The sequence below is a fragment of the Aspergillus stella-maris genome, assembly GCF_047715825.1.
Source record: "Aspergillus stella-maris strain CBS 113639 unplaced genomic scaffold BDV14scaffold_21, whole genome shotgun sequence".
Lineage (NCBI taxonomy): Eukaryota > Fungi > Ascomycota > Eurotiomycetes > Eurotiales > Aspergillaceae > Aspergillus > Aspergillus stella-maris.
In genome coordinates this window covers 350,981-369,693 of record NW_027396815.1, presented here as the reverse complement: position 1 = coordinate 369,693, position 18,713 = coordinate 350,981, and the positions used below count along the sequence as shown (strand labels likewise).

General features: G+C 52.0%; 9 protein-coding genes across 9 annotated transcripts; 5 read left to right on the top strand and 4 right to left on the bottom strand.

Moving 5' to 3' along the window:
* Positions 1–250: 250 nt before the first annotated feature.
* BDV14DRAFT_199325 (uncharacterized protein) lies at positions 251–990 on the top strand (the record flags this gene model as incomplete). Its single annotated transcript, XM_073773223.1, has 2 exons — positions 251–397; positions 457–990. 2 exons carry the CDS (start codon positions 251–253, stop codon positions 988–990), a joined length of 681 nt encoding a protein of 226 aa, XP_073629154.1.
* Positions 991–1,409: 419 nt separating this feature from the next.
* BDV14DRAFT_171707 (nitroreductase family protein) lies at positions 1,410–2,281 on the top strand. Its single transcript, XM_073768458.1, has 3 exons — positions 1,410–1,776; positions 1,826–1,940; positions 1,988–2,281. Exons 1-3 carry the CDS (start codon positions 1,450–1,452, stop codon positions 2,194–2,196), a joined length of 651 nt encoding a protein of 216 aa, XP_073629153.1. The 5' UTR covers positions 1,410–1,449; the 3' UTR covers positions 2,197–2,281.
* An 86-nt stretch (positions 2,282–2,367) lies between these two features.
* On the bottom strand, positions 2,368–3,322 carry BDV14DRAFT_199323 (RTA1 domain-containing protein; the record flags this gene model as incomplete). The annotated part of the gene is made up of 2 exons (XM_073773222.1): positions 2,368–3,053; positions 3,136–3,322. The coding sequence occupies 2 exons, from the start codon at positions 3,320–3,322 to the stop codon at positions 2,368–2,370; spliced, it is 873 nt and encodes a 290-aa protein (XP_073629152.1).
* Positions 3,323–3,947: 625 nt separating this feature from the next.
* Positions 3,948–5,411, bottom strand: BDV14DRAFT_171706 (Zn(II)2Cys6 transcription factor domain-containing protein). The gene is made up of 2 exons (XM_073768457.1): positions 5,305–5,411; positions 3,948–5,207 (listed from the first exon to the last, which is right to left on the bottom strand). The coding sequence occupies exons 1-2, from the start codon at positions 5,398–5,400 to the stop codon at positions 3,993–3,995; spliced, it is 1,311 nt and encodes a 436-aa protein (XP_073629151.1). The 5' UTR covers positions 5,401–5,411; the 3' UTR covers positions 3,948–3,992.
* Positions 5,412–7,368: 1,957 nt separating this feature from the next.
* BDV14DRAFT_199321 (transcription factor domain-containing protein) lies at positions 7,369–8,328 on the top strand (the record flags this gene model as incomplete). Its single annotated transcript, XM_073773221.1, has 1 exon — positions 7,369–8,328. The coding sequence occupies one exon, from the start codon at positions 7,369–7,371 to the stop codon at positions 8,326–8,328; it is 960 nt and encodes a 319-aa protein (XP_073629150.1).
* A 47-nt stretch (positions 8,329–8,375) lies between these two features.
* Positions 8,376–9,821, bottom strand: BDV14DRAFT_189201 (uncharacterized protein; the record flags this gene model as incomplete). Its single annotated transcript, XM_073771164.1, has 4 exons — positions 8,376–8,755; positions 8,832–9,384; positions 9,454–9,546; positions 9,606–9,821. The coding sequence occupies 4 exons, from the start codon at positions 9,819–9,821 to the stop codon at positions 8,376–8,378; spliced, it is 1,242 nt and encodes a 413-aa protein (XP_073629149.1).
* A 272-nt stretch (positions 9,822–10,093) lies between these two features.
* BDV14DRAFT_208421 (MFS general substrate transporter) lies at positions 10,094–13,434 on the top strand (the record flags this gene model as incomplete). Its single annotated transcript, XM_073775396.1, has 9 exons — positions 10,094–10,372; positions 10,465–10,573; positions 10,623–10,772; positions 10,842–11,503; positions 11,584–11,735; positions 11,781–11,993; positions 12,208–12,718; positions 12,801–13,023; positions 13,100–13,434. Exons 1-9 carry the CDS (start codon positions 10,190–10,192, stop codon positions 13,432–13,434), a joined length of 2,538 nt encoding a protein of 845 aa, XP_073629148.1. The 5' UTR covers positions 10,094–10,189.
* Positions 13,435–13,447: 13 nt separating this feature from the next.
* BDV14DRAFT_208418 (esterase) lies at positions 13,448–14,696 on the bottom strand. The gene is made up of 3 exons (XM_073775395.1): positions 14,332–14,696; positions 13,606–14,280; positions 13,448–13,545 (listed from the first exon to the last, which is right to left on the bottom strand). Exons 1-3 carry the CDS (start codon positions 14,624–14,626, stop codon positions 13,475–13,477), a joined length of 1,041 nt encoding a protein of 346 aa, XP_073629147.1. The 5' UTR covers positions 14,627–14,696; the 3' UTR covers positions 13,448–13,474.
* A 127-nt stretch (positions 14,697–14,823) lies between these two features.
* Positions 14,824–16,143, top strand: BDV14DRAFT_208415 (FAD-dependent oxidoreductase; the record flags this gene model as incomplete). Its single annotated transcript, XM_073775394.1, has 3 exons — positions 14,824–14,892; positions 14,945–15,827; positions 15,905–16,143. 3 exons carry the CDS (start codon positions 14,824–14,826, stop codon positions 16,141–16,143), a joined length of 1,191 nt encoding a protein of 396 aa, XP_073629146.1.
* Between the last annotated feature and the right edge of the window lie 2,570 nt (positions 16,144–18,713).

Here is an 18,713-nt window from a genome sequence, read left to right as displayed (position 1 = left end):
CTCTTCTGCAAGGGCTCTTTCTAGGCACCCGAACCTATAGGGATAATGTACCCTAGCTCTGGATCTGGCACTGAAAATTGCCAGAAATCCAATTTGTACGGACGGGAATGCCCGCCGGACTAGACTTCCGCTCCAATTTACCCTTCATGGCCGTACAAAAACATCGGAACGATCAGATGGCAGTTGTTCGATGTGCCCATTGAGATGCGGGCTTTGACCTTCCCCGTAAAGTGATCAACTAAAGTTCGCCATGTTGGAAGAGATAAGAGAGATCGCTAAGAGTGAAAGATACGCGGATTTGACGATATCCTGCCAAGGACATGTCTGGAATGTACATCGCCTGATTGTCTGTCCTCAGGTGAAATTCCTGGAGATTGCGGTTAGGGGAGGGTTCAAGGTGAGGGGAGCATCAACTGCACCGCACTCCCAATGTGACGACGGGCTGATGATGAATAGGAAGCAACAGAATCGCATGTCGACTTTCCAGAAGGTGAACCGCGCACTATAGCCATGCTGTTGTCCTGGTGCTACAACCAGATACGCGATTGGAACTGGTTTGCAAGGACGCCTGCAGACAAGGCAAGAACACTCTCAGATACCGGGGTTTTCAATCTGGGCCCGGAAGACCATTTCTCCTTGTACATGGCTGCCGACAAATACGGCGTTCCTGAGCTGGAGGGACAGTCGTGGAAGTACCTAATGGACTGGACGGAGACTCACTATCAGGATACTTCCTTTGTTGACATGGTGGAACAATTCTGGAGGAAAGCGCCACCTCACGACAGACTACTTCGCAATAGAATGGCCCAAACTATGGCGCAGCATTATGAGGAGTTTCGAGCGCACGAGAGTGGGCAGGCAGTACTGAGGGATAACCAGCAACTTGCGCTGGAAGTTCTTGAACAGCTGGCAAATTTGTACTCGGAATTGAAGGCAAAGGAAGCGGAAAGAAAGAACAAATATGGGTACTACTCGGACGATGAATATTGAGTCACGTGATGTCCATTCCCAATTGGGAAGGCGCCCCTGACACGTGCCAAATCACGTGCCTAAGCGCTAGAATCCTTCAATTCTTAATTTATTTCTCATCTCGATTCAAGCTTGGCCTCACTAATCCCCCTGGTTCCTGCACAAAATGACCGGAATGAGGTGGTATCGCGTAGAACCGAAGATCCGAGAAGACGCAGAATTGTCATGCTCGGAAGTAGTGACAAAGAAAAGTCTCGGATTTCGCCCCAAATTTCTAAGCAACCAACGCCGCTGACAAACGGTTCCTGGCTCCATCCTGACTCTGCCATGAATATCATTGGCCAAGGATGGTGAGATTCTCAGAGTGCGGAATTGGAGGTCCCACAGTGCAACATGGGTATAAATCCACTGCCCCTCCAGATAACTGGCAGTACCCCTCCAATCCATCTCGCTGTCCTCAGCACTCTAACTACCACCACCATGTCTGTCCAGTTCAAGAACCAGGCCACCGCCACCCTCCTTGACGCCGTCAAGACCCGCCGCACCATCTACGGCCTCAAGGCCGAGAGCCCTATTTCCGATGACACCATCGAGGCCATTGTCAAGGATGCTGTTCTCCACGTCCCCAGCTCCTTCAACACCCAGACTTCTCGCGTTGTCCTTCTCCTAAAGGAGGAGCACGAGAAGGTCTGGGACATTGCTCTCCAGGCTATGGAGGGTCTTGTTGCTGCCGGTGCTCTGCCCAAGGAGGCCTACGAGTCCTCCACCAAGCCCAAGCTTGAGGGTTTCCGCGCTGGTTACGGAACTGTAAGATATTGAACCTTATCTTATCGGACTATACTTACAACTGATGTAGGTCCTCTTCTTCGTCGACTACGACGCTCTCAAGGACATCAAGGAGAAGTTCGCCATCTACGCCGACAAGTTCGACCCCTTCGCCCTGGAGTCCAACGCTATGTCCCAGTACCTCGGTAGGACAGCCCTCATTCCTTGTGTTACCGCCGACTAACGTCAACAGTCTGGACTGCTCTCGCCTCCGAGGGTCTCGGCGCCAACCTCCAGCACTACAGCCCTCTCATTGACGAGCAGATTTCCGCCACATGGAACATCCCCGCCAACTGGAAGCTCGATGCCCAGCTTGTCTTTGGTACTCCCACCAGCGGCCCCATGGACAAGGCTTTCGCTCCCATTGAGGACCGCTTCAAGGTTTTCGGCAAGTCCGCTTAGATCGGTATTATAGATCATTGCATTTAGACTAGACTAGCATAGCGTTATGATTCATTGAAATAAACAAAAGAAATTCTGTCCTGACAACATATTAACTGCGTAAAGCGGAAGCAAAACCATAACCAAAAGAAAAAAAAAACAGAAAGTACGATCGACGGTAGGAAACAGGAATCATTTATCCCCCAAAAGCTCCATCTCCCCCCTAACCCCCCTCCCCACCCTCCTCGCCCTCTTAACCAACCTCCCCGGATGCCAAAACACCCAAACCCACATCGCAACGCCCATAAGCGCGCCATCAAAAACATAAATATAAACCTCACTCTCGCGAATCGCCGCCCCCTTCGGCGCCGCAAACTCAATCGTCCGCACCAGGTTCCTCAAAACCATGCACCCACAGATCCCGTACAGAACAAACATGTACCGCTTCCAATTCCTTACGCTCGGTTCGCTGGACATGGAAACACCCGTCGGTTGCGCAGAGAGTCGTCTGTGGAATTTTATCGCGAGAAAGACGAATCCCACAAACACAACCAGCGTAAACACTAACCCGGCAATAACAACTTTATTCCCGATAGATATGATATTCGCATCACCAGTAACCTGCACCCCTGCGCCAGCAAGCTGCGTCAACAGACAGATAATATCATTGAGCACAAACAGCGTCGTCATGCGCTTCGGTCGCATAGGCGCGTACTCCTCCGCGTCGAGCGCGGATATAAACCGCGACAAACTCATGTATATACTTGCCGCTAGGAGAGGCGGGGCGCAGAGCAGGAGCATTTGTTGTTGGGCCCAGGGGCCTATGCCGGTTATGTCGTTGTGCGAGCGCGCGCGGCCGTGGTAGCCGAATGTTTCGCCTGGATATACGTATAACTTGTTAGTTTATTTGATGTCTAGGAAAGGTATTTAGGAAGGGTAGACAAGGAGGAGAGAACGTACATACACCCCCCAACACGAAAGGAATGAAGAACGCCGCTTTGTAGGGGAACATCAGCGCGACGTGGACGATTGTTGCAATGCCGAAGATTGCCATGAAGGCGTATCCGGCACTTTGGGAGGGGTTGTAGGGGTAGAAGTCGACCCAGGGGGAGGAGCCGTTTGTGCCGGGGTGGAAGGTGAAGTCCATTGTTGGTGGTGATGTGTCGATGGAGAAGAGAGATAATAGGTTGGTTGGTAGATATTTCGTGAAGCGTGATATGTATTGACGAGCGAGCGAGAGAGGAATGGAGTCAGAGTTAATGGAGGTATACCATAAGACGTAGTCGAGATGAAGCCGGTATGTCGATGGGTATGATGGGTATTTTGTGGAAAGGTAGTGAATAGATCCCTTGAAGAAGAGGGTTCAATGAAGTGAAATGAATGTCTGAAGAGGTCAACTTTGGACGTTGATGGTTGACACTCTTATAACAAGATAGGGTCATTGAGCGTTACGACGAATTACCGCTTTAGGAAATTCACGAACGAATACGGGTGGGGCGGAAAAGCTTCGGCTTCGGTGCGGGCCCGCCGTGCAGAATTTGTGTAGGTGGACGGAGTAGATATTGTATTTTTAGCTATTGATCGTCATTCATTTGCGAAGTGCCAGGGATATAGATTGTTGTTATTTGGTAGGGTTTCGTGATTGCATAGGCACCAGAATAACCTGACCTTGGGCGCAACCAGGTGTACGGGTGTTCCAGGGCCTAGTGGTATCCAAATGTATACAGAAAAAAGATGACGTTGTCGACTGTTAAAATCCAAGTTTAAAGGATGTGGCTGTTGTACATCATACTATTCAATTTCACACTGCTAGGTAGCTAGGTACACCCGACAACCTCCTCCGGCCACTCAATCCAAGCATAGAACGCCTCCGGCAGGCAAGCCCCAATCCCACGTACAATATGCCGATCCCACCCCTGCATAAACCAGATATCTTTCATAAAGTATAACAAAATAGCCCAGTGCGCGAGGATAACAAGCGCAATTGGGTCTCTGCTTTCTAGTTTATCGATCATCTGCTCGGTTTGTCGGAACGTCCAGCCCATTGTATGTGACATCAAAGATGTCGGATGACTTCTCTCCTCTCTTTCTCGGTACGCGCTCTTAAAGCTGCCGACGAGGTCGTTCAGCGAGTTTGTGTAAAGGGCTTTATCGTCTTCGCTTGGTAGGGCGGATATCATCGCTTGGACTTCATCGAGCTGCTCAAAATGCCGAGCGAACTCATCTGATAGTCCGATCGGCGCGGATAGCCGTTGGATCGGACCCTGACCCTGACGCTCTTTCTCAGCAGCTGGGTCAAGAACGCCCGTGAATATCTCCGCGTGCTTCTGGCCCAATATTGTCCTCACGCCATGAAGCAGAACAAGCCACTCCGACTTCCCATTTGCGTTGAAGACCAGAAACTCGCCCTCCCTCGGCCCGCGTGCAAAGTACGCAAAGCAGATCATGACAGCCGCAATGTAAATATACTGACAGTTATCCGAGTCCAGCGTATCAAGTGCCAGAACGGACGTCACAGAGCGCACTCCAAACGTGAAATGTTGGTCTGCTTGCCTGATATAACTCTCTCGCTTGGCGGGGTTCAAAAAGCCGAGATGCAGCGCTGAGAGGGTAAGAAGGAGATGCGTAATGGAGTAAAAGGAGAAGCCCCATTGCGGGACATGAATCTGCCATACGTTGTGCGGGCCGAGTTGTTCGTCTGCGACGGTGCGGTACGTGGATGTTGTAAAGTGGTGGAAGAGATGTAGGTCTGGGAGAGAGATTCCTTCACCGGGGTTCGGGTTCTGGGCGCCCGTGGGCAGCGACGGGGTATCGCATTGAATCGCGATAGAGCGTCTTATAAGGTCATCTGATGGTTGTGGTTGTGGTTGTGACTGTGTCCGGGGAGACGAATAGGTTTGGTATTTCGACGGTCGGAACTTGAACTGTTGCGGTGGTGTTGCGCCTTCTGAAGGTGATCTCGAGGGACTTTGAAAATCACATTGAATTGAATGTTGTAGGCAGTTGTTGCAGGCTGGTTTTTTCTCGTCGCACTGCGTTATATTAGTGAGGAATTCCAGGTATATTTCCATCGCGATGATGTATATCTCTTTTCGCCAGCGGACGCTTTGGAGTTTGCGAACCTCGTACCTTAACACGCCGTTTCTTGCAGTTGCCACATCCGAAGCGACTTTTCCGATGCGTCCGCCTTGAGCGAATTTTCTGACTGACTTGTTCTCTATCCATCTTGTTTGCGGGTGAAGATGATAGGAGGTCGTATTCGTTCTTTTTCTACCGCTTTTGCAATCTTTCTGCCTGGGGCAGAGGGCCACATCACATGACATGAGCTGTCTGTCGGAGCACACTGCCGCCCGGTACCGCCTGCCCCTAGGAGTCGACCTCGCTTAGTCATTCATTAGTCAGCTAGATATCTCAGATAGGCGGCCGAACGGGCCACCCAATAGGAGGAACATATCCATCGCTTCCCACACTGTCTATTCTTGACGTCCGACTCCATCCTCTTGTTTCATCCCATGGTTCACCTCAGCGCCCAAAAAAAGTTTTGAATCATCGGCTAAGGCATTGTTTCCTTAGTAGCTGGACTTCATTGGTTATTGGTCCGCGTCTGCCAGATGGCAGTGGGCTTTCCAACCTTGGAGATGGCATGTGACCAGTCACCAACTGCTGAAGAGAGCCGTTGACTGGTACGTCTTTTGGCCTGACTGCTTGATTTTAAATGAGCAGCAGTTTCCCAGAAGTCCAGCCTCTGTACTCTCGTGGCTGTGAGTATCAAAGGAGCAGCGTCGACGGAGACGTCCTTATTGATATCTCCCACCATACGGGTTGACATCCACATTTACCTATAGTACACTGGGAAGCCCTCAAGCAGTCCGTCAAGGTGGTTTCGGCGCTCTCGAACATCTACGCCAGGCTCGAGATATCGCTTCAGCAGAATTATATAGTAGTGTCTGTAAGGCTTACTTACTCGCCGTCTCTTATCCCATGCATTTGAGGATTTCCCCAGCTGGCTTTGTTCTGGAATGAAATCTCCGACTATTGCCGTGGAAGGAGCGAACGACAGTGTGCAAATTATAGGTCAAAGAATGGACTCTCAACAACTCTTCCATACAAATCATGATAATACCGCGTCCAATGATTGACCGTGTCTTTCTTGGGGTTGGAGTAGCCAAGTCATCGTCAAAGCGTTCTTTGATTGGCGAGATAGCACATCGCGACTAGTGAGATAGGTACCATAGCAGTGCCTCGGCTAGACAGATGAGACACCTCCTCACTTCTCATCCATCGCCTTCTTGACAAGGACCGACCACCATGTCGTCAAACCGTGCTTGTTCTCGCTGCGCTTATACGGTAAATTAGGCCCACTGAATCCGCCCGCACCAAGCTAAAACCCTTAGAAACAACGCTGCGATGGGAACGTCCCATGTGCGCGCTGTGCCAGTAAGTCCGGCGATCTGATACCGAAGGTAGAGGCTAATGCGTTAGCAGGGTTAGGCCATGTCTGTGAGCCGCAAACGCCAGGAAGCCAAGCTGCAGCTGCAAGTGGCCAGGTCGTTCGCCGGCCTCGAGTATCTCGATCGCGTGGGGGATGTATTTCTTGCAAGTCACGGTGTGTAGTTTGACCTGAGGTTGCAGCCGTAGCCATGGCTAATATGAATTATAGCAAGAAGAAATGCGACGAGATTCGCCCACAGTGCAGTGACTGCCGTCGCTTGGACTTACCGTGTCGTTGGAGATCGTCGTCACCGAAGCCAGCATTCGCTCATCTTGCACCCTCTGCTCCGTGCCCCAACGACGACGCTGTATTTTCTTCTTCATCCGTGTCCGATGGATCGGTAAGTGTCTTTCTTGAAGAACATGGGTTATTCGTCACCACACCGGAAGCATGGACAGAAAGCCTCGTCCCCAGTCCAGCAGACTTGACTCTGTGGGTATCTGTCAATCCTTATGTACAGGCGGACGAGGATAGGTCCTTGTTCAACCACTATATACACTTTGTTTCTCGCGCCTTATCGCGGTCAGAGAAACACGACGGCAATGCGTTTCTTAGTACGCTGCTTCCGATGGCGGCTGCATCGGATATGCTGACAAGTGTACTACTTGTGCTAAGCGGGAGCCACTGGAGACGCGTGCATCCGTCAATTTGGAATCGTGCGTTAAAGCACCAAGGACGGGGTAAATGAGGCTTGGGTCAAGATGCCCTCGAATACTAGGCTAATTTGTAGTATAGCACTCGCCCAGGTCAACCAGCGACTCACTAGCCTGGACCCCGTAACAGATCTAGAAACATGCACCACCATCCTCCTGCTCTGTCTTACAGAGTTACTTGACGGAACATCAAGAGCGTGGAAGTGGCACCTGAAAGCGGCCAGTGCCCTACTAAAATCACCAAGCATGAAGGCGCTCGACAGAACCCCAGAAGGGGCATTTTGCTTCCAGCTCTTCCATTATCTAGATTCCATGTCAACGATATCACGATGCAGGCCGCCTCTCCTCAAGGGTGCCTGCAGCCTAACGGACCTCACAAGCTCCGACCTATCAACCATTCTATCCAGTGGCAGTCCAAATACAGGGTCGGATAACTCTGTCTCCGAAATAGCGCCCGCACTGCTCAACATCATCGGCATGGTGAACCTGCTCGCGGCCCATAGAGGTGCCCGCATCGACGAGCTGTCCGATCTTGGCTTCCGCACTGCAGCCGCTCGCGTAACTGCTCAGCTCAACGTATGGCACTTGGAGTTTAGCCAAAACGAAGGCCTCGTCGATACATTCCTAAGAAACGACACATACCACTCCACCGCAGCGTTCGAATGCGCCATCCGTCTGCGCCTCCACCAAGTTGTAGACGGGTATGATCCGGACCACGTCGACGTGACAACTTCAATCGAGAAAATCAAAGCTGCTACACTAGCCATTCCCTACGGGTCTCCAGTTGAGGGAAGTCTCCTCTTCCCGCTGGTCATTGCAGGTGCAAGCAGCCGGGACGTTGAGTGGCGCATGGTAGTCAAAGAGAGAATGATGGTCATGGAACACACTTTGGGATTTGAACATGTGAAGCGCGCGCGGCAACTGCTCGAGACTGTCTGGGGACAGGATAGGGAGTGGAATTGGGCTGCTGTGCGCTATACACAGTTTCCGGGTGTGGTTTTTGTTTAATGCGTCACTGTGATAAATCATAACCCTAAAAATGAATACAACATCATCTACACCTCCACCTCCGCAGCAAGTATCTCCCTCAAATGCCCCTCCATATCATACCCGCAAACCTCCTCAATCGTCAGCTTCCCCGGCCGATCATTTTTAGACGACCACCCGATCCGCTCGTTTAGATCCTCTCGCGCGCGGAAACTCGCCTCCTGGACACGAGTCGCTCGAGGCTTACGCAGCTTTTCATATAGCTTGAGCCCCGTCTCAACAGAGTACTCCTCCCGAAACGCACGGTGGAATATGAGACCCATCGCGCCGGCGTCTTCAAACGCCATACATGACCCCTGTGATTGATCGGGCATCATTGGGTGCGCGGCGTCGCCGAGAAGGCACACGCGGCCTTTTGTCCAGTAGGGGTATGGGTCATGGCGGTACACTGCGGTTCCAGAAGGTTCTTGTTAGTCCGTCCGTCCATAGACTGTTCGAAAGGTAAGGTATGTAGGAATGCTTACACCTCCACATCTTAACATCCTCCGCAGCCTCAAACAACATCCTCATCCGTGGATCCAAATCCGGAAACGTCCTCAAGAGCATCTCTGGGCTCGCCTCAATGTTCCACCCGTCCTCACGCAAATCATTAAACTCCGACGGATAGAAGCAGTAGCAACTCACTACATCACCACCACTACACGGACTCATGACAATCTTATTGATCCCGAACCCGCCCCAGTACTCTATCGCCTCGTTGTCGATGTAGTCGTCTAGTCCCAAGGCGCGCAGCTTAGACGCTGAGATGATGCAGCGGTAGCAGCAGGATGTGCTGAGGGTGAAATGAGGCGTTATGCCGAGGTGTTCTCGCGACAGGGAGCGGATGCCATCGGCGGCGATGATCAGGTCGGCGGTTGTGTGGGTGCCGTTGGAGAAGGTGATGCTGCCTGTTTGGGGGGAGATGGTGGTGGCTTTGTGGTTTACTTGCAGGGTGCATGGCGGGCCTTGGCCGGGGGCTTCGAAGGCGGATTTGAGGAGTTGGGAGTGGATGTCGATGCGGTGGAAGTTGTTGTATTCCTGCGAGTGTTCAACCATATTAATCATGCACATCCATACTATGGTAGGCAGGAACAAGACAAGACATACGGTACCGAATCTCGCTCGATAGTCGCCAAGCGGATACTCATTCTGCGTCTCTCCGGTTTTCCAGTCGTGCATAATGAGTTTCCTCAATATCACCTATTTTCCATTAGTTAACCAGGGCTTGACCAACGTTAGAGCTTAGGTGTGTAACGCACCGGCTTCGCTGCTTTGATATCCACGCCCCATCTCTCCAAGAATTTCGATCCGTTCGGTGCCGCACTGAGCGACGCGCCAACCTCACCTACAAAGTCATATCTCTCGTACACAGTGACATTATGGCCTTCGCGACGCAGCGCCACGGCCGCCGCGAGGCCACCGAGCCCGGCACCAATGACGGCGATGTTTAGGGGGGTATTTGTTGCGGAGGGCATTGTCGATTCGTTGCTGCCTGTGGCACTCTATGATCTGCTGTAGACTCGGACGTATAAATATCTTGAACCGGAATCAGACAATGTCGCAGTCGCACAGAACATACAGCCAAGTCGCACTCGGCACTTACTTATCACCCCTGTTTGCTCTCACCCGACGGAGTGCTCCTGATTGGACTAGACCATATCATGGCGCAAAACCAGGATCATCTCCAAGCCGCGATCGTGCGGAGTAGCGTTATCTATGCGACGGAGATAACCATAGCATCGGCGGGAGCTCTGATAACACACGCAAGAGCTTTATATGCAAGATGAGATGGCACGGTCAATATTATCAATACATAGTCATTTGAGACGTGAGAAGAGGAATAATGGCTACCACCGCCGATATCGACACCAAGGACGAGAAACTCGCCTCGCTCGACCACGATTATGCTGCCGGCGATATGGAGATGGAGTCGGACCGCGCGCTCTTGCGACGGATCGACTGGCGGATTCTCCCAATTATGTTTCTGACGTATTTTTTGCAGTTCTTGGATAAGGTGTCGCTGAATGTGGGTTGCCTTGTCAATTGTCACTGTTCTGCAGCTTGAGGCATGGTAAGCGAGGACAGGATAGGATGGTCGCTGATACACGTTTACCTTAGTATGCGAATATCATGGGTCTCCAGAAAGACCTCGGGATGCAAGGAAATGACTTTTCCTGGTTGGCGACGGCGTTCTATATTGCCTATGCTGTTGCAGAGGTTCCGCAGGGTAGGTAGACTATTGCGCATTCCTTTGCAGTTGCTGACTATCTACACAGGGATCCTCCTCCAGAAATACCCAGTAACCAAAGTTCTCGGGGTCAACGTCCTTGTTTGGGGAATCCTGCTCTGCTGCTCGGCGGCAGCCCAGAACTACGCGGGTATAATGGCCCTGCGAACAATCCTCGGAATTATGGAGGCTGTAATAGGTATCCAAGCCATCATGCTCAAGGCTATATAAAGCGCATTTTGGACTATTTTCTAACATATCTGTTCAGCCCCTTCCCTAACAATCTACACAAGCATGTGGTACACACGCGCCGAATCCACGCCCCGCTTCGGCCTCTGGTACTGCGGTCTAGGCGTGGGCCAAATAATCGGCGGTCTCATCTCCTTCGGGGCCCAGCACGCACCATTGAACGGCTGGCGCATCATGTTTGGCGTTATCGGCGCCGTGAACGTCCTCGTCGCAGCGCTGGTCCTATTCATCCTCCCCGAGACGCCCGAAAAAGCAACCTTTCTCACACCAACCGACAAAGCACGTATCAAAACCCGCCTCGAGGCCGAGTCCGCGGGCGTCGGCGAGAAAGTCTTTAAATGGACCGCCCTATTGCAGGTCTTTGGCGATGCCCAGACGTGGCTTCTTATTCTGCTCACCCTACTCATTACTATTCCCAGCGGGGTAATTACGACCTTCTCGTCGATCCTGATCCAGGGGTTCGGGTATAGTTCTAAGGAAAGCGCGCTGCTGAATATGCCTTCTGGGATTGTAAGTATTGTCTCGACTATGGTCTCGAGCTATGGTATCGCAAGGGGGTATTCGCGGTGGTTGACGATTGATATCTTGCTTATCCCGACGCTGCTGGGGTCGTGCCTTATGAGCTTTTTGCCGACGAGGAACCAGGCTGGATGTCTTGCGGGGATTTATATGGTGAATACGGTATGGAAGTCCATTACTTAACCTACCTACCTAGATCGGTCTTATTGGTGCAATATTTTGGCTAACGAGACTGGGAAAAGACGGTCGCCCCCCTAGCCCTAATATTCGCATGGACCGGCGCAAACTACAAAGGATACACGATGAAAGTGGCCGGGTCGACATTGATATCTGCTGCATTCAGCGTCGCCAATATCATTGGCCCGCAGACGTTTCAGGCAAAGGATGCGCCAGGGTAAGCAAGTCTTCCTCACAGCAAATTACACACTAATTAGGTTAGATATACACCGGCCAAAATCACCCTCGTAGCTGTAAATGCGGCGGCAATAGTCGTCTCTACATCGCTGCGGGTGCTGTATGGAAGGAGGAACGCGCGTGCGGAGCGGGTGGGCGGGCCGGCGAGGAGTCGGATGGAGAGGAAGATTGAGGATAAGCGACGGGGGGAGATTATGGCGGATGAGCAGGATGGGTCAGCATTCCGATATGTTTATTAGTCTCGGATTTACAGAGTATGGATTTTGCAAATAGTAGGATACTACTGTAGGTATGGCATATCTACGCGACGGCCCCACAGCTGCCTTGGTATAGTTCCAGTTTATATCAGTATCTGGAGGTAATAATATAACTACCTTTCCTCTTTATCAGACCAGGGACAAAGCCACCACACCATACCATAACAAAGGCATCAAACAAACAAACAAACAAAGCAAAATGCTCATTCTCATCACCGGCGCAAACGGCTTCATAGCCAGCCACTGCATCGCCCAAATCCTCCAAACAACAGACCACCACATCCGCTGCACAGTCCGCAGCGGCTCAAAAGCAACCGAAACCCTACACGCCCTCCACACCCTCGCTGGTATCCCTACCTCAAAAACAACCACGCACCTACACCTCGTCGTCATACCCGACTCCACAGACGAAGTTCAATTCACGCCCGCCGTGGCTGGCGTCGATGCGATTCTGCATCTGGCATCTGCATTCAGCTATGATGTTAGACCGGGCGAGTTCGAGGAGAAATTGTTGCGCCCTGCCATTCGGGGCACGGAGACCGTTTGTCGTGTTGCAGCGCGTGAGAGGACTGTCAAGAGGGTCGTTGTCATGTCGAGCTTTGCAGCGGTTTATGATGCTGCGCTGGGTGCAAGCCCGGGAAAAGTTTATACGGAGGAGGACTGGAGTCCCTTAGGGTATGAGGAGGGGAGGGATGCGGGGGCTGTGGTAGGTTTTTTTCTTCTTTCCCTTCATTATATACATATGTATAGACGAGAGAGGCTGACGTGCAATTGGTATATATACATAGCCAACCGCCTACCGCGCCTCTAAGGTCCTCGCCGAACGCTCAGCATGGAATTTCGTGACAGCAAATGCCGACAGCGTCCAGTACAAACTCGTCACTCTATGTCCGGGGATGGTCTTTGGCCGGATGATCCACCCCCTCGACTCGCTGGCTTCTCTGAACGCGAGTAACCAGATTGTCTGGGATGTGCTCCGCGCGGATGAGATCCCTGTGACGAAGGCGCCTGGTATGTTACGTTTTCTATTCTTATGTATCATGAGAATTCAGTAGAAACTAATACTAAATCCATGGTTTTATTCTAGTCTGGATCGACGTCGAAGACCTCGCGATCGTCTCGCTACGCGCTTTAACGGCGCCGCTAAATGGTCACGAGCGGTTCCTTGTCGCGCAGGGCGCCTACGATACGCAGGAGATAGCGGATATCGTGCGTGAGGGGATACCGGAGTTCAGGGATCGAGTTCCTGTGGGGAATCCGGGAGTGAGAATCCGGGATACACATTACGGGTGTGATTCGAGCAAGGTGAAGAGGGTGATTGGGGTGGAGTTTAGGGGGTTGAGGGAGAGTGTGTTGCCGTTGGCGAGACAGTTGTTTGAGTTAGAGGGGATGGAGAAGGACAAGAAACAGAAGAGTTCTTAATTCAGAATATCATGTCTCTATTGGAAGGTGAGAGTATAGATCAATCGGCATGCAATGCAGCCTTGACATGGCCCGCCGTAAGGTCAATAAACTCTTTTGCCTGCCATAGATCTATCAGGGTAAGTTAGTATACTCAAACAATAGTATCGCCGGTCTAAGGGTAGTACACACCTTTATCCATATGCATAAACGGATGCGGCACGCCCGCAAACCTCTTCATCACAACCTCCGCCCCGGCCTCCACAAGTTTCCCCGCATAAGCCTCGCCCTCATCGCGCAGCGGATCACACCCAGCCGTGTAGATCACCGTCTTCGGCAACCCAGTATAGTCCGGCGCCGAGAGAAGATCCTTCCACCACCCAATCTCCTGAATCTGCTTCCCCCTCACACTGGCATCCGCCGAAAGAGACTCCCACTTCAGCTTATCGAACCACTTGAGCCTCGCCCAGTTCAGCGTCGGCGCATGCTCCATATCCCGCATAGAAGGGAACGGCGAGTCGGCTGCGCTTCCATAACGCGATATGTCATCGACCACTGGCGTTCCGACGGCAACCAGTTTGACGGGGATTGGGTAAGGCTTGTGATCGCGCGCCGAGTGGCAGCAGACAAGGGCGATATTGGCGCCTGCGGAAACGCCACCGAGCGAGATGCGCGAGGGGTCAATGTTGAAGTTTGCCGCGCCGTTCGTGTAGATGTCCTTTAGGGCTGCGAACGAATCTTGGATTCCGATTGGGAAGGCATGTTCGGGGACCAGTCTGTAGGCGACGTCGATGACGGCGACACGGGCCTTGACGCAGATGTGTGCGCAGATGTGCGATTCCGTGTCGAGGTCGCCGAGGCCCCAGCCTGGTTTTGTTAGCAGGATGGTATGGAGGAGTAATGATAATGAGAACATACCACCCCCGTGAAAATCAACATGGACAGGCCACGGCCCTGGTGTATCTGGTTCGTAGACTCGGCATGGGATGTCGTCGCCGTTATGCCCTTTCACAGTAGCATCATAGACGCGCGGTGGGGTCGGCGCAGGACCGGTGCCATACGAGTATAGAACTGAATATTTTGATCTGAGGATAGCGAGGTCGATGGGTCTGTTGGGGGTGTTTGCGACGTGGGTGTTGTACAGGTCGATGAAGACGGGGTCGAGGTGCGGGAGGACAGAGAGGTGGATGGGATTGAGCGATTCGTGCGCCATGATGTGCGGGTTGATTGGCTTCGGTAGCTGCGCAATGATAGCAATATCGCAGGTATAAATAAAGGGAATCTCTTATCTATGCGACGGACCGTCGGAGAGTTGTATCGGCAGCGGGGCGGGGTAAGCCTCCGATTACTCCAGCTATATCTGTACCCCTCATACTGACTTGACCAGCACGATCGTTGAGTAAGACGACAATGCACGACCCAGTCCTCATTGTCGGTGCCGGCATCGTCGGCCTCACGCTCGGCCAGGCACTCAAGAAGGTAGCCTCGTTTCCTTTTTATACCATTCAGATACATGGCTAACATGGCGTAGAGAAACATTCCCTTCGCCATCTACGAACGAGATGCCCACCCAGACAGCCGCGGTCAAGGATGGGCCATAACTCTTCACTGGGCATTACAGTACATCCAGAGCCTCCTACCACAGGAAACACTACAGCGTATCCAAGACTGCCAAGTCGACCCCGAGGTCGCGCGAAACGACAACGGGAACTTTCTATTCATCAACCTTGCGACGGGGGAGCCAAGATTTAAAATCCCGCCTTCAAGTCGCTGGCGCGTGAATAGAGAGAAGATGCGCAGGGCTCTGCTTGTAGGCATTGAGGAGCATGTACACTGGGGGAAACGCGTCGATCGAGTATCATTTACCGAAGACGGGCGGCCACAGATTGTTATAGACGGAGAAGAAGCTGCCACGGGGAAACTAGTCGTCGGCATTGAGGGAAGCAGATCAACAGTCCGGCGATTCCTTCGGCCAGACGAATACCGAAATGACCAGCTTCCTGTCCGATTCACGGGCGTCGCAGTTGATCTGACCACGGATGACGCTGCACCCTTGAGAGCCATGGATCCCTTGCTCTTTCAAGGCTGTCATCCCGATACAGGCGTGTTCTTCTGGTTCTCGATTCTCGAGACGCCTGCTACACATCCGACTGGGCTGTACCGGGTGCAGATCAACATGTCGTGGGTTGTCCACAGTGCCGATGACGAGGTTCCTGACACCGACGAGGGCAGACTAGCAAATATGAAGAAGCGCGCAGAGGGCTTCACACCGTTTTTGCTCAGTGCCGTACAACGCATTCCGGATGAAACGCCCGTGCTAGAGATTACGTTGGCAGATTGGGAATGTTTGCCGTGGGGTAATTACGGAGGCAGAGTGACGCTCGCAGGGGATGCCGCGCATGCTATGGTTATGTGTAAGTTGACCTGGACCCCTGTCCCCGTGTCCCTATTGCATGACGGTAGAAGAAACCGAGCGTTCTGACCGATATAGATCGCGGAGAAGCAGCAAATCACGGCCTTCTCGACATCTTCCACCTCGTCGAGGCAATCGCTAGTATCTACGCGGGGGCTGATCAGTCAACAGCGATAGATAAATATGAAAACGAGATGCGCAATCGCACAGCACCCGCGGTCCGACTGAGCCGTCAGGCTTGTATGGAGGCTCATGCATGGGACCAGCTCACCGAAGGATGTGCAATTCTGTCCAGGCGGAAGATTGCTGGTAGTTAAACATGTATCAATTATCTTCGAAAAGACATACTGTGCTTTGAAGTCCCGAGTACTGTGTTGGCTATCTTTTGTAACTACGGCCTTAAGCATAGAGCCCAGCTGGAAACTGATTGCTCCTTCCCTGTCTGACTGATTGTCGCATACAAGGAAGGGGCGATCCTGGTCCTAGCATTGAGGTAACTGCTTTATGAGTAACAGGTAACCCAGAATACCTTACTACTGCTGGGCAGGCTACTAGAACTTTTTTGAAGTCCTCGAATCCTTCAACTGCTCCACCGTCCAAATCCGAACCCTCGAGCTACGGATCCCCCCTTCAGTCAGGACCGCCTCACGTCTCGCATCAATCCGGATGGCACTTTAGTTGCGTCCCCCTGCCTCGGCATTGATGTCCGAGTGGCCTTCCCACAAGTCCAGGCACCACCGGATGCATTTTCCACGCCAACCGACATGCCATTACTGGCTATGGAGGACAAAGCCGTTTTAGCATCTCCCACCTTCAATCCGCGTTCGTACTTTAGTATGGCAGTTATTAGCGTCATTGCACTTCACCACACTACACCATAGTGCACTATATCCTCACTACCATGCCTTCTTACACGCCCAACCCTGGCCTGGGCATCCTTGCCAAACTCCCACCAGAGCTATGACACTGCTTCTACGACCTCCTTCCTCCAATTCTCTACAGAATCCAAAACAAACCACACGGTGGAAGACGCCCAAGGTTCTACGGGCTATCCATCCTCTTCGCGAGCCGGAAACTCTACAACGAGGTCACACACCATCTGCATATCCGAAACAAGGTCGTCTTCTATATCAAGCCTACAATCGACATAGACCGGCACTGGATCACTGTTACGATTCCCAAGCTCTTCAGGAAACCCTGGAGATTCGAGACACCGCAAGATGATGCAAGCCGGCAAGGATTCGGCCATTTCCCGTCTCATCTGGTCAAGGTTGTCATTCGCGTGAAGGCCCCTGATCCTGAAGATGCCGGGCAGTTAGTTGTTATCTGGCACAGGATGAACCATCTCGTTCAACTGCTACATAGTGCATCGTCAATTAAGCGCATTGAGCTTGTTCTTGACCGGGAAGGGGAGCACATCTGGGTTAGCACGGACAGGCGTCACCAGCATCCCACTTCTGGTTTTCAGATGTTCGCAGTGGCTAAACCAGCAGAACAAAATTCGGTCAAAAAAAACTTATACGATCACGAAGTTATGTTCCTGCCTTTATGTCGCCTAAGGAACGTCGGCGTCATGCGCCTGTATTTCAGTTGGAGGTGAACCGCCGCTGAGGTTCAAGCGATGGATCTGTCTCTGCCAATGGTTGCAATTCGAAATATAACCACCGAGGGCCGCCAGACGCTGTCAGACGAAAGAAAGTGTAAGGCCGACGCAATGCTCGGTAAGATTCCCCGATTCATGCGCGAGGTGGATCAGCGATATTTCTTCAAACTCGAGAAAATGTTTCAGTCAAGCCATACAGCCTGGTTTCTCAAATGTCGCAAGTACATTGAAGAGGAATGGTGGAATGAAACGGCCACGATCATCATAGAAAGCTGTGGTGAGGGAGGGGAATGTAAGTTGGGCGGCCTGGCCTACCGCTATAGTTGGTACAGGCGTACAAACACCTTACCTTGCTCCGCTGGCCTCAGATCGCTACGATTCGTTGAGTGACAGGTACCGGGCTCTGGCTATTCACGGGTTGAAGCCCTTCGATTGCTAAGAGACACCGAACAGGAGAGGACGGATACGTAAGTAGGGTATCTGGCGCCAGATAATGCCGTCCGTCCATGGCCTGTCAAGTCAAGCTCGAACAATTGATGCACCTATATGTACTCCTCAAAGCTATCTCCCGACTGCAAAGACCAACAAAATCAAAGACCCGGATCTAGACCATGGTCTTTGCATCGAGAAAAATAATAACTAAGCCAAACTTAGCATGTCCTGCACAGCGAGGACACCGACCGAGAACCACGATGAGGTGCGAGCTTCACCAGGAATCATTGAGGCCAACAGCGCAAGAAACAGGGATATACAGACCGATACCTCTCCAACTGACCTGGAAGGCCTGACATAAAGTCAAAAAGCCACGAATATGAGAAAAACAACCTCAGCTGGAACGTGCGATGTAAAGAGGCAAGCTGATGCGAAGGGCTTGAATCGAAGCTCCCAGCTACCACAAGGTAGCTCACCACCGGTGCGAAGTGGATTCCTCTATTGCTTCTGGAGGCCTGACCATGCAGTCATGGGCACGGGGGTGGTTACTCGTGTCTGGAAAGCGAGCTGTGGTCCTATACTAATGAAGCTGAGCATGGCCCATGGTCTGAACGTCGTAGCGGGGTGATAAACCGTTTAGCGAGAGGCAGAGGATATCTTTTATAAACCCGGCCATAGAAGAAAAGATCAAAACCTTTGGCCTGCGCTCTCATGAGTACTGATAAAATTTGAGAGAAGCGCGCTGCCCCTGTCCCGGCACATATGGTTAGGTGGAACCACGCATTGCAGCGGCGATACTGTGCTGACTGCTGACACTAGCAGTCCAGGATACTCCCATCTCACCGAACCGTC

Excerpts from the sequence above, each read along its gene's own strand:
- BDV14DRAFT_171706 (XM_073768457.1), bottom strand. The coding sequence starts at position 5,400 with ATGGATAGAGAACAAGTCAGTCAGAAAATTCGCTCAAGGCGGACGCAT. Across the intron at positions 5,208-5,304 it reads GCAAGAAACGGCGTGTTAAG|TGCGACGAGAAAAAACCAGC; the intron begins GTACGAGGTTCG and ends AATATAACGCAG.
- BDV14DRAFT_171707 (XM_073768458.1), top strand. The coding sequence starts at position 1,450 with ATGTCTGTCCAGTTCAAGAACCAGGCCACCGCCACCCTCCTTGACGCC. Across the intron at positions 1,777-1,825 it reads TCCGCGCTGGTTACGGAACT|GTCCTCTTCTTCGTCGACTA; the intron begins GTAAGATATTGA and ends CAACTGATGTAG. Across the intron at positions 1,941-1,987 it reads CGCTATGTCCCAGTACCTCG|TCTGGACTGCTCTCGCCTCC; the intron begins GTAGGACAGCCC and ends TAACGTCAACAG.
- BDV14DRAFT_208418 (XM_073775395.1), bottom strand. The coding sequence starts at position 14,626 with ATGGCGCACGAATCGCTCAATCCCATCCACCTCTCTGTCCTCCCGCAC. Across the intron at positions 14,281-14,331 it reads TGTTGATTTTCACGGGGGTG|GCTGGGGCCTCGGCGACCTC; the intron begins GTATGTTCTCAT and ends TAACAAAACCAG. Across the intron at positions 13,546-13,605 it reads GTTTATGCATATGGATAAAG|ATCTATGGCAGGCAAAAGAG; the intron begins GTGTGTACTACC and ends TTACCCTGATAG.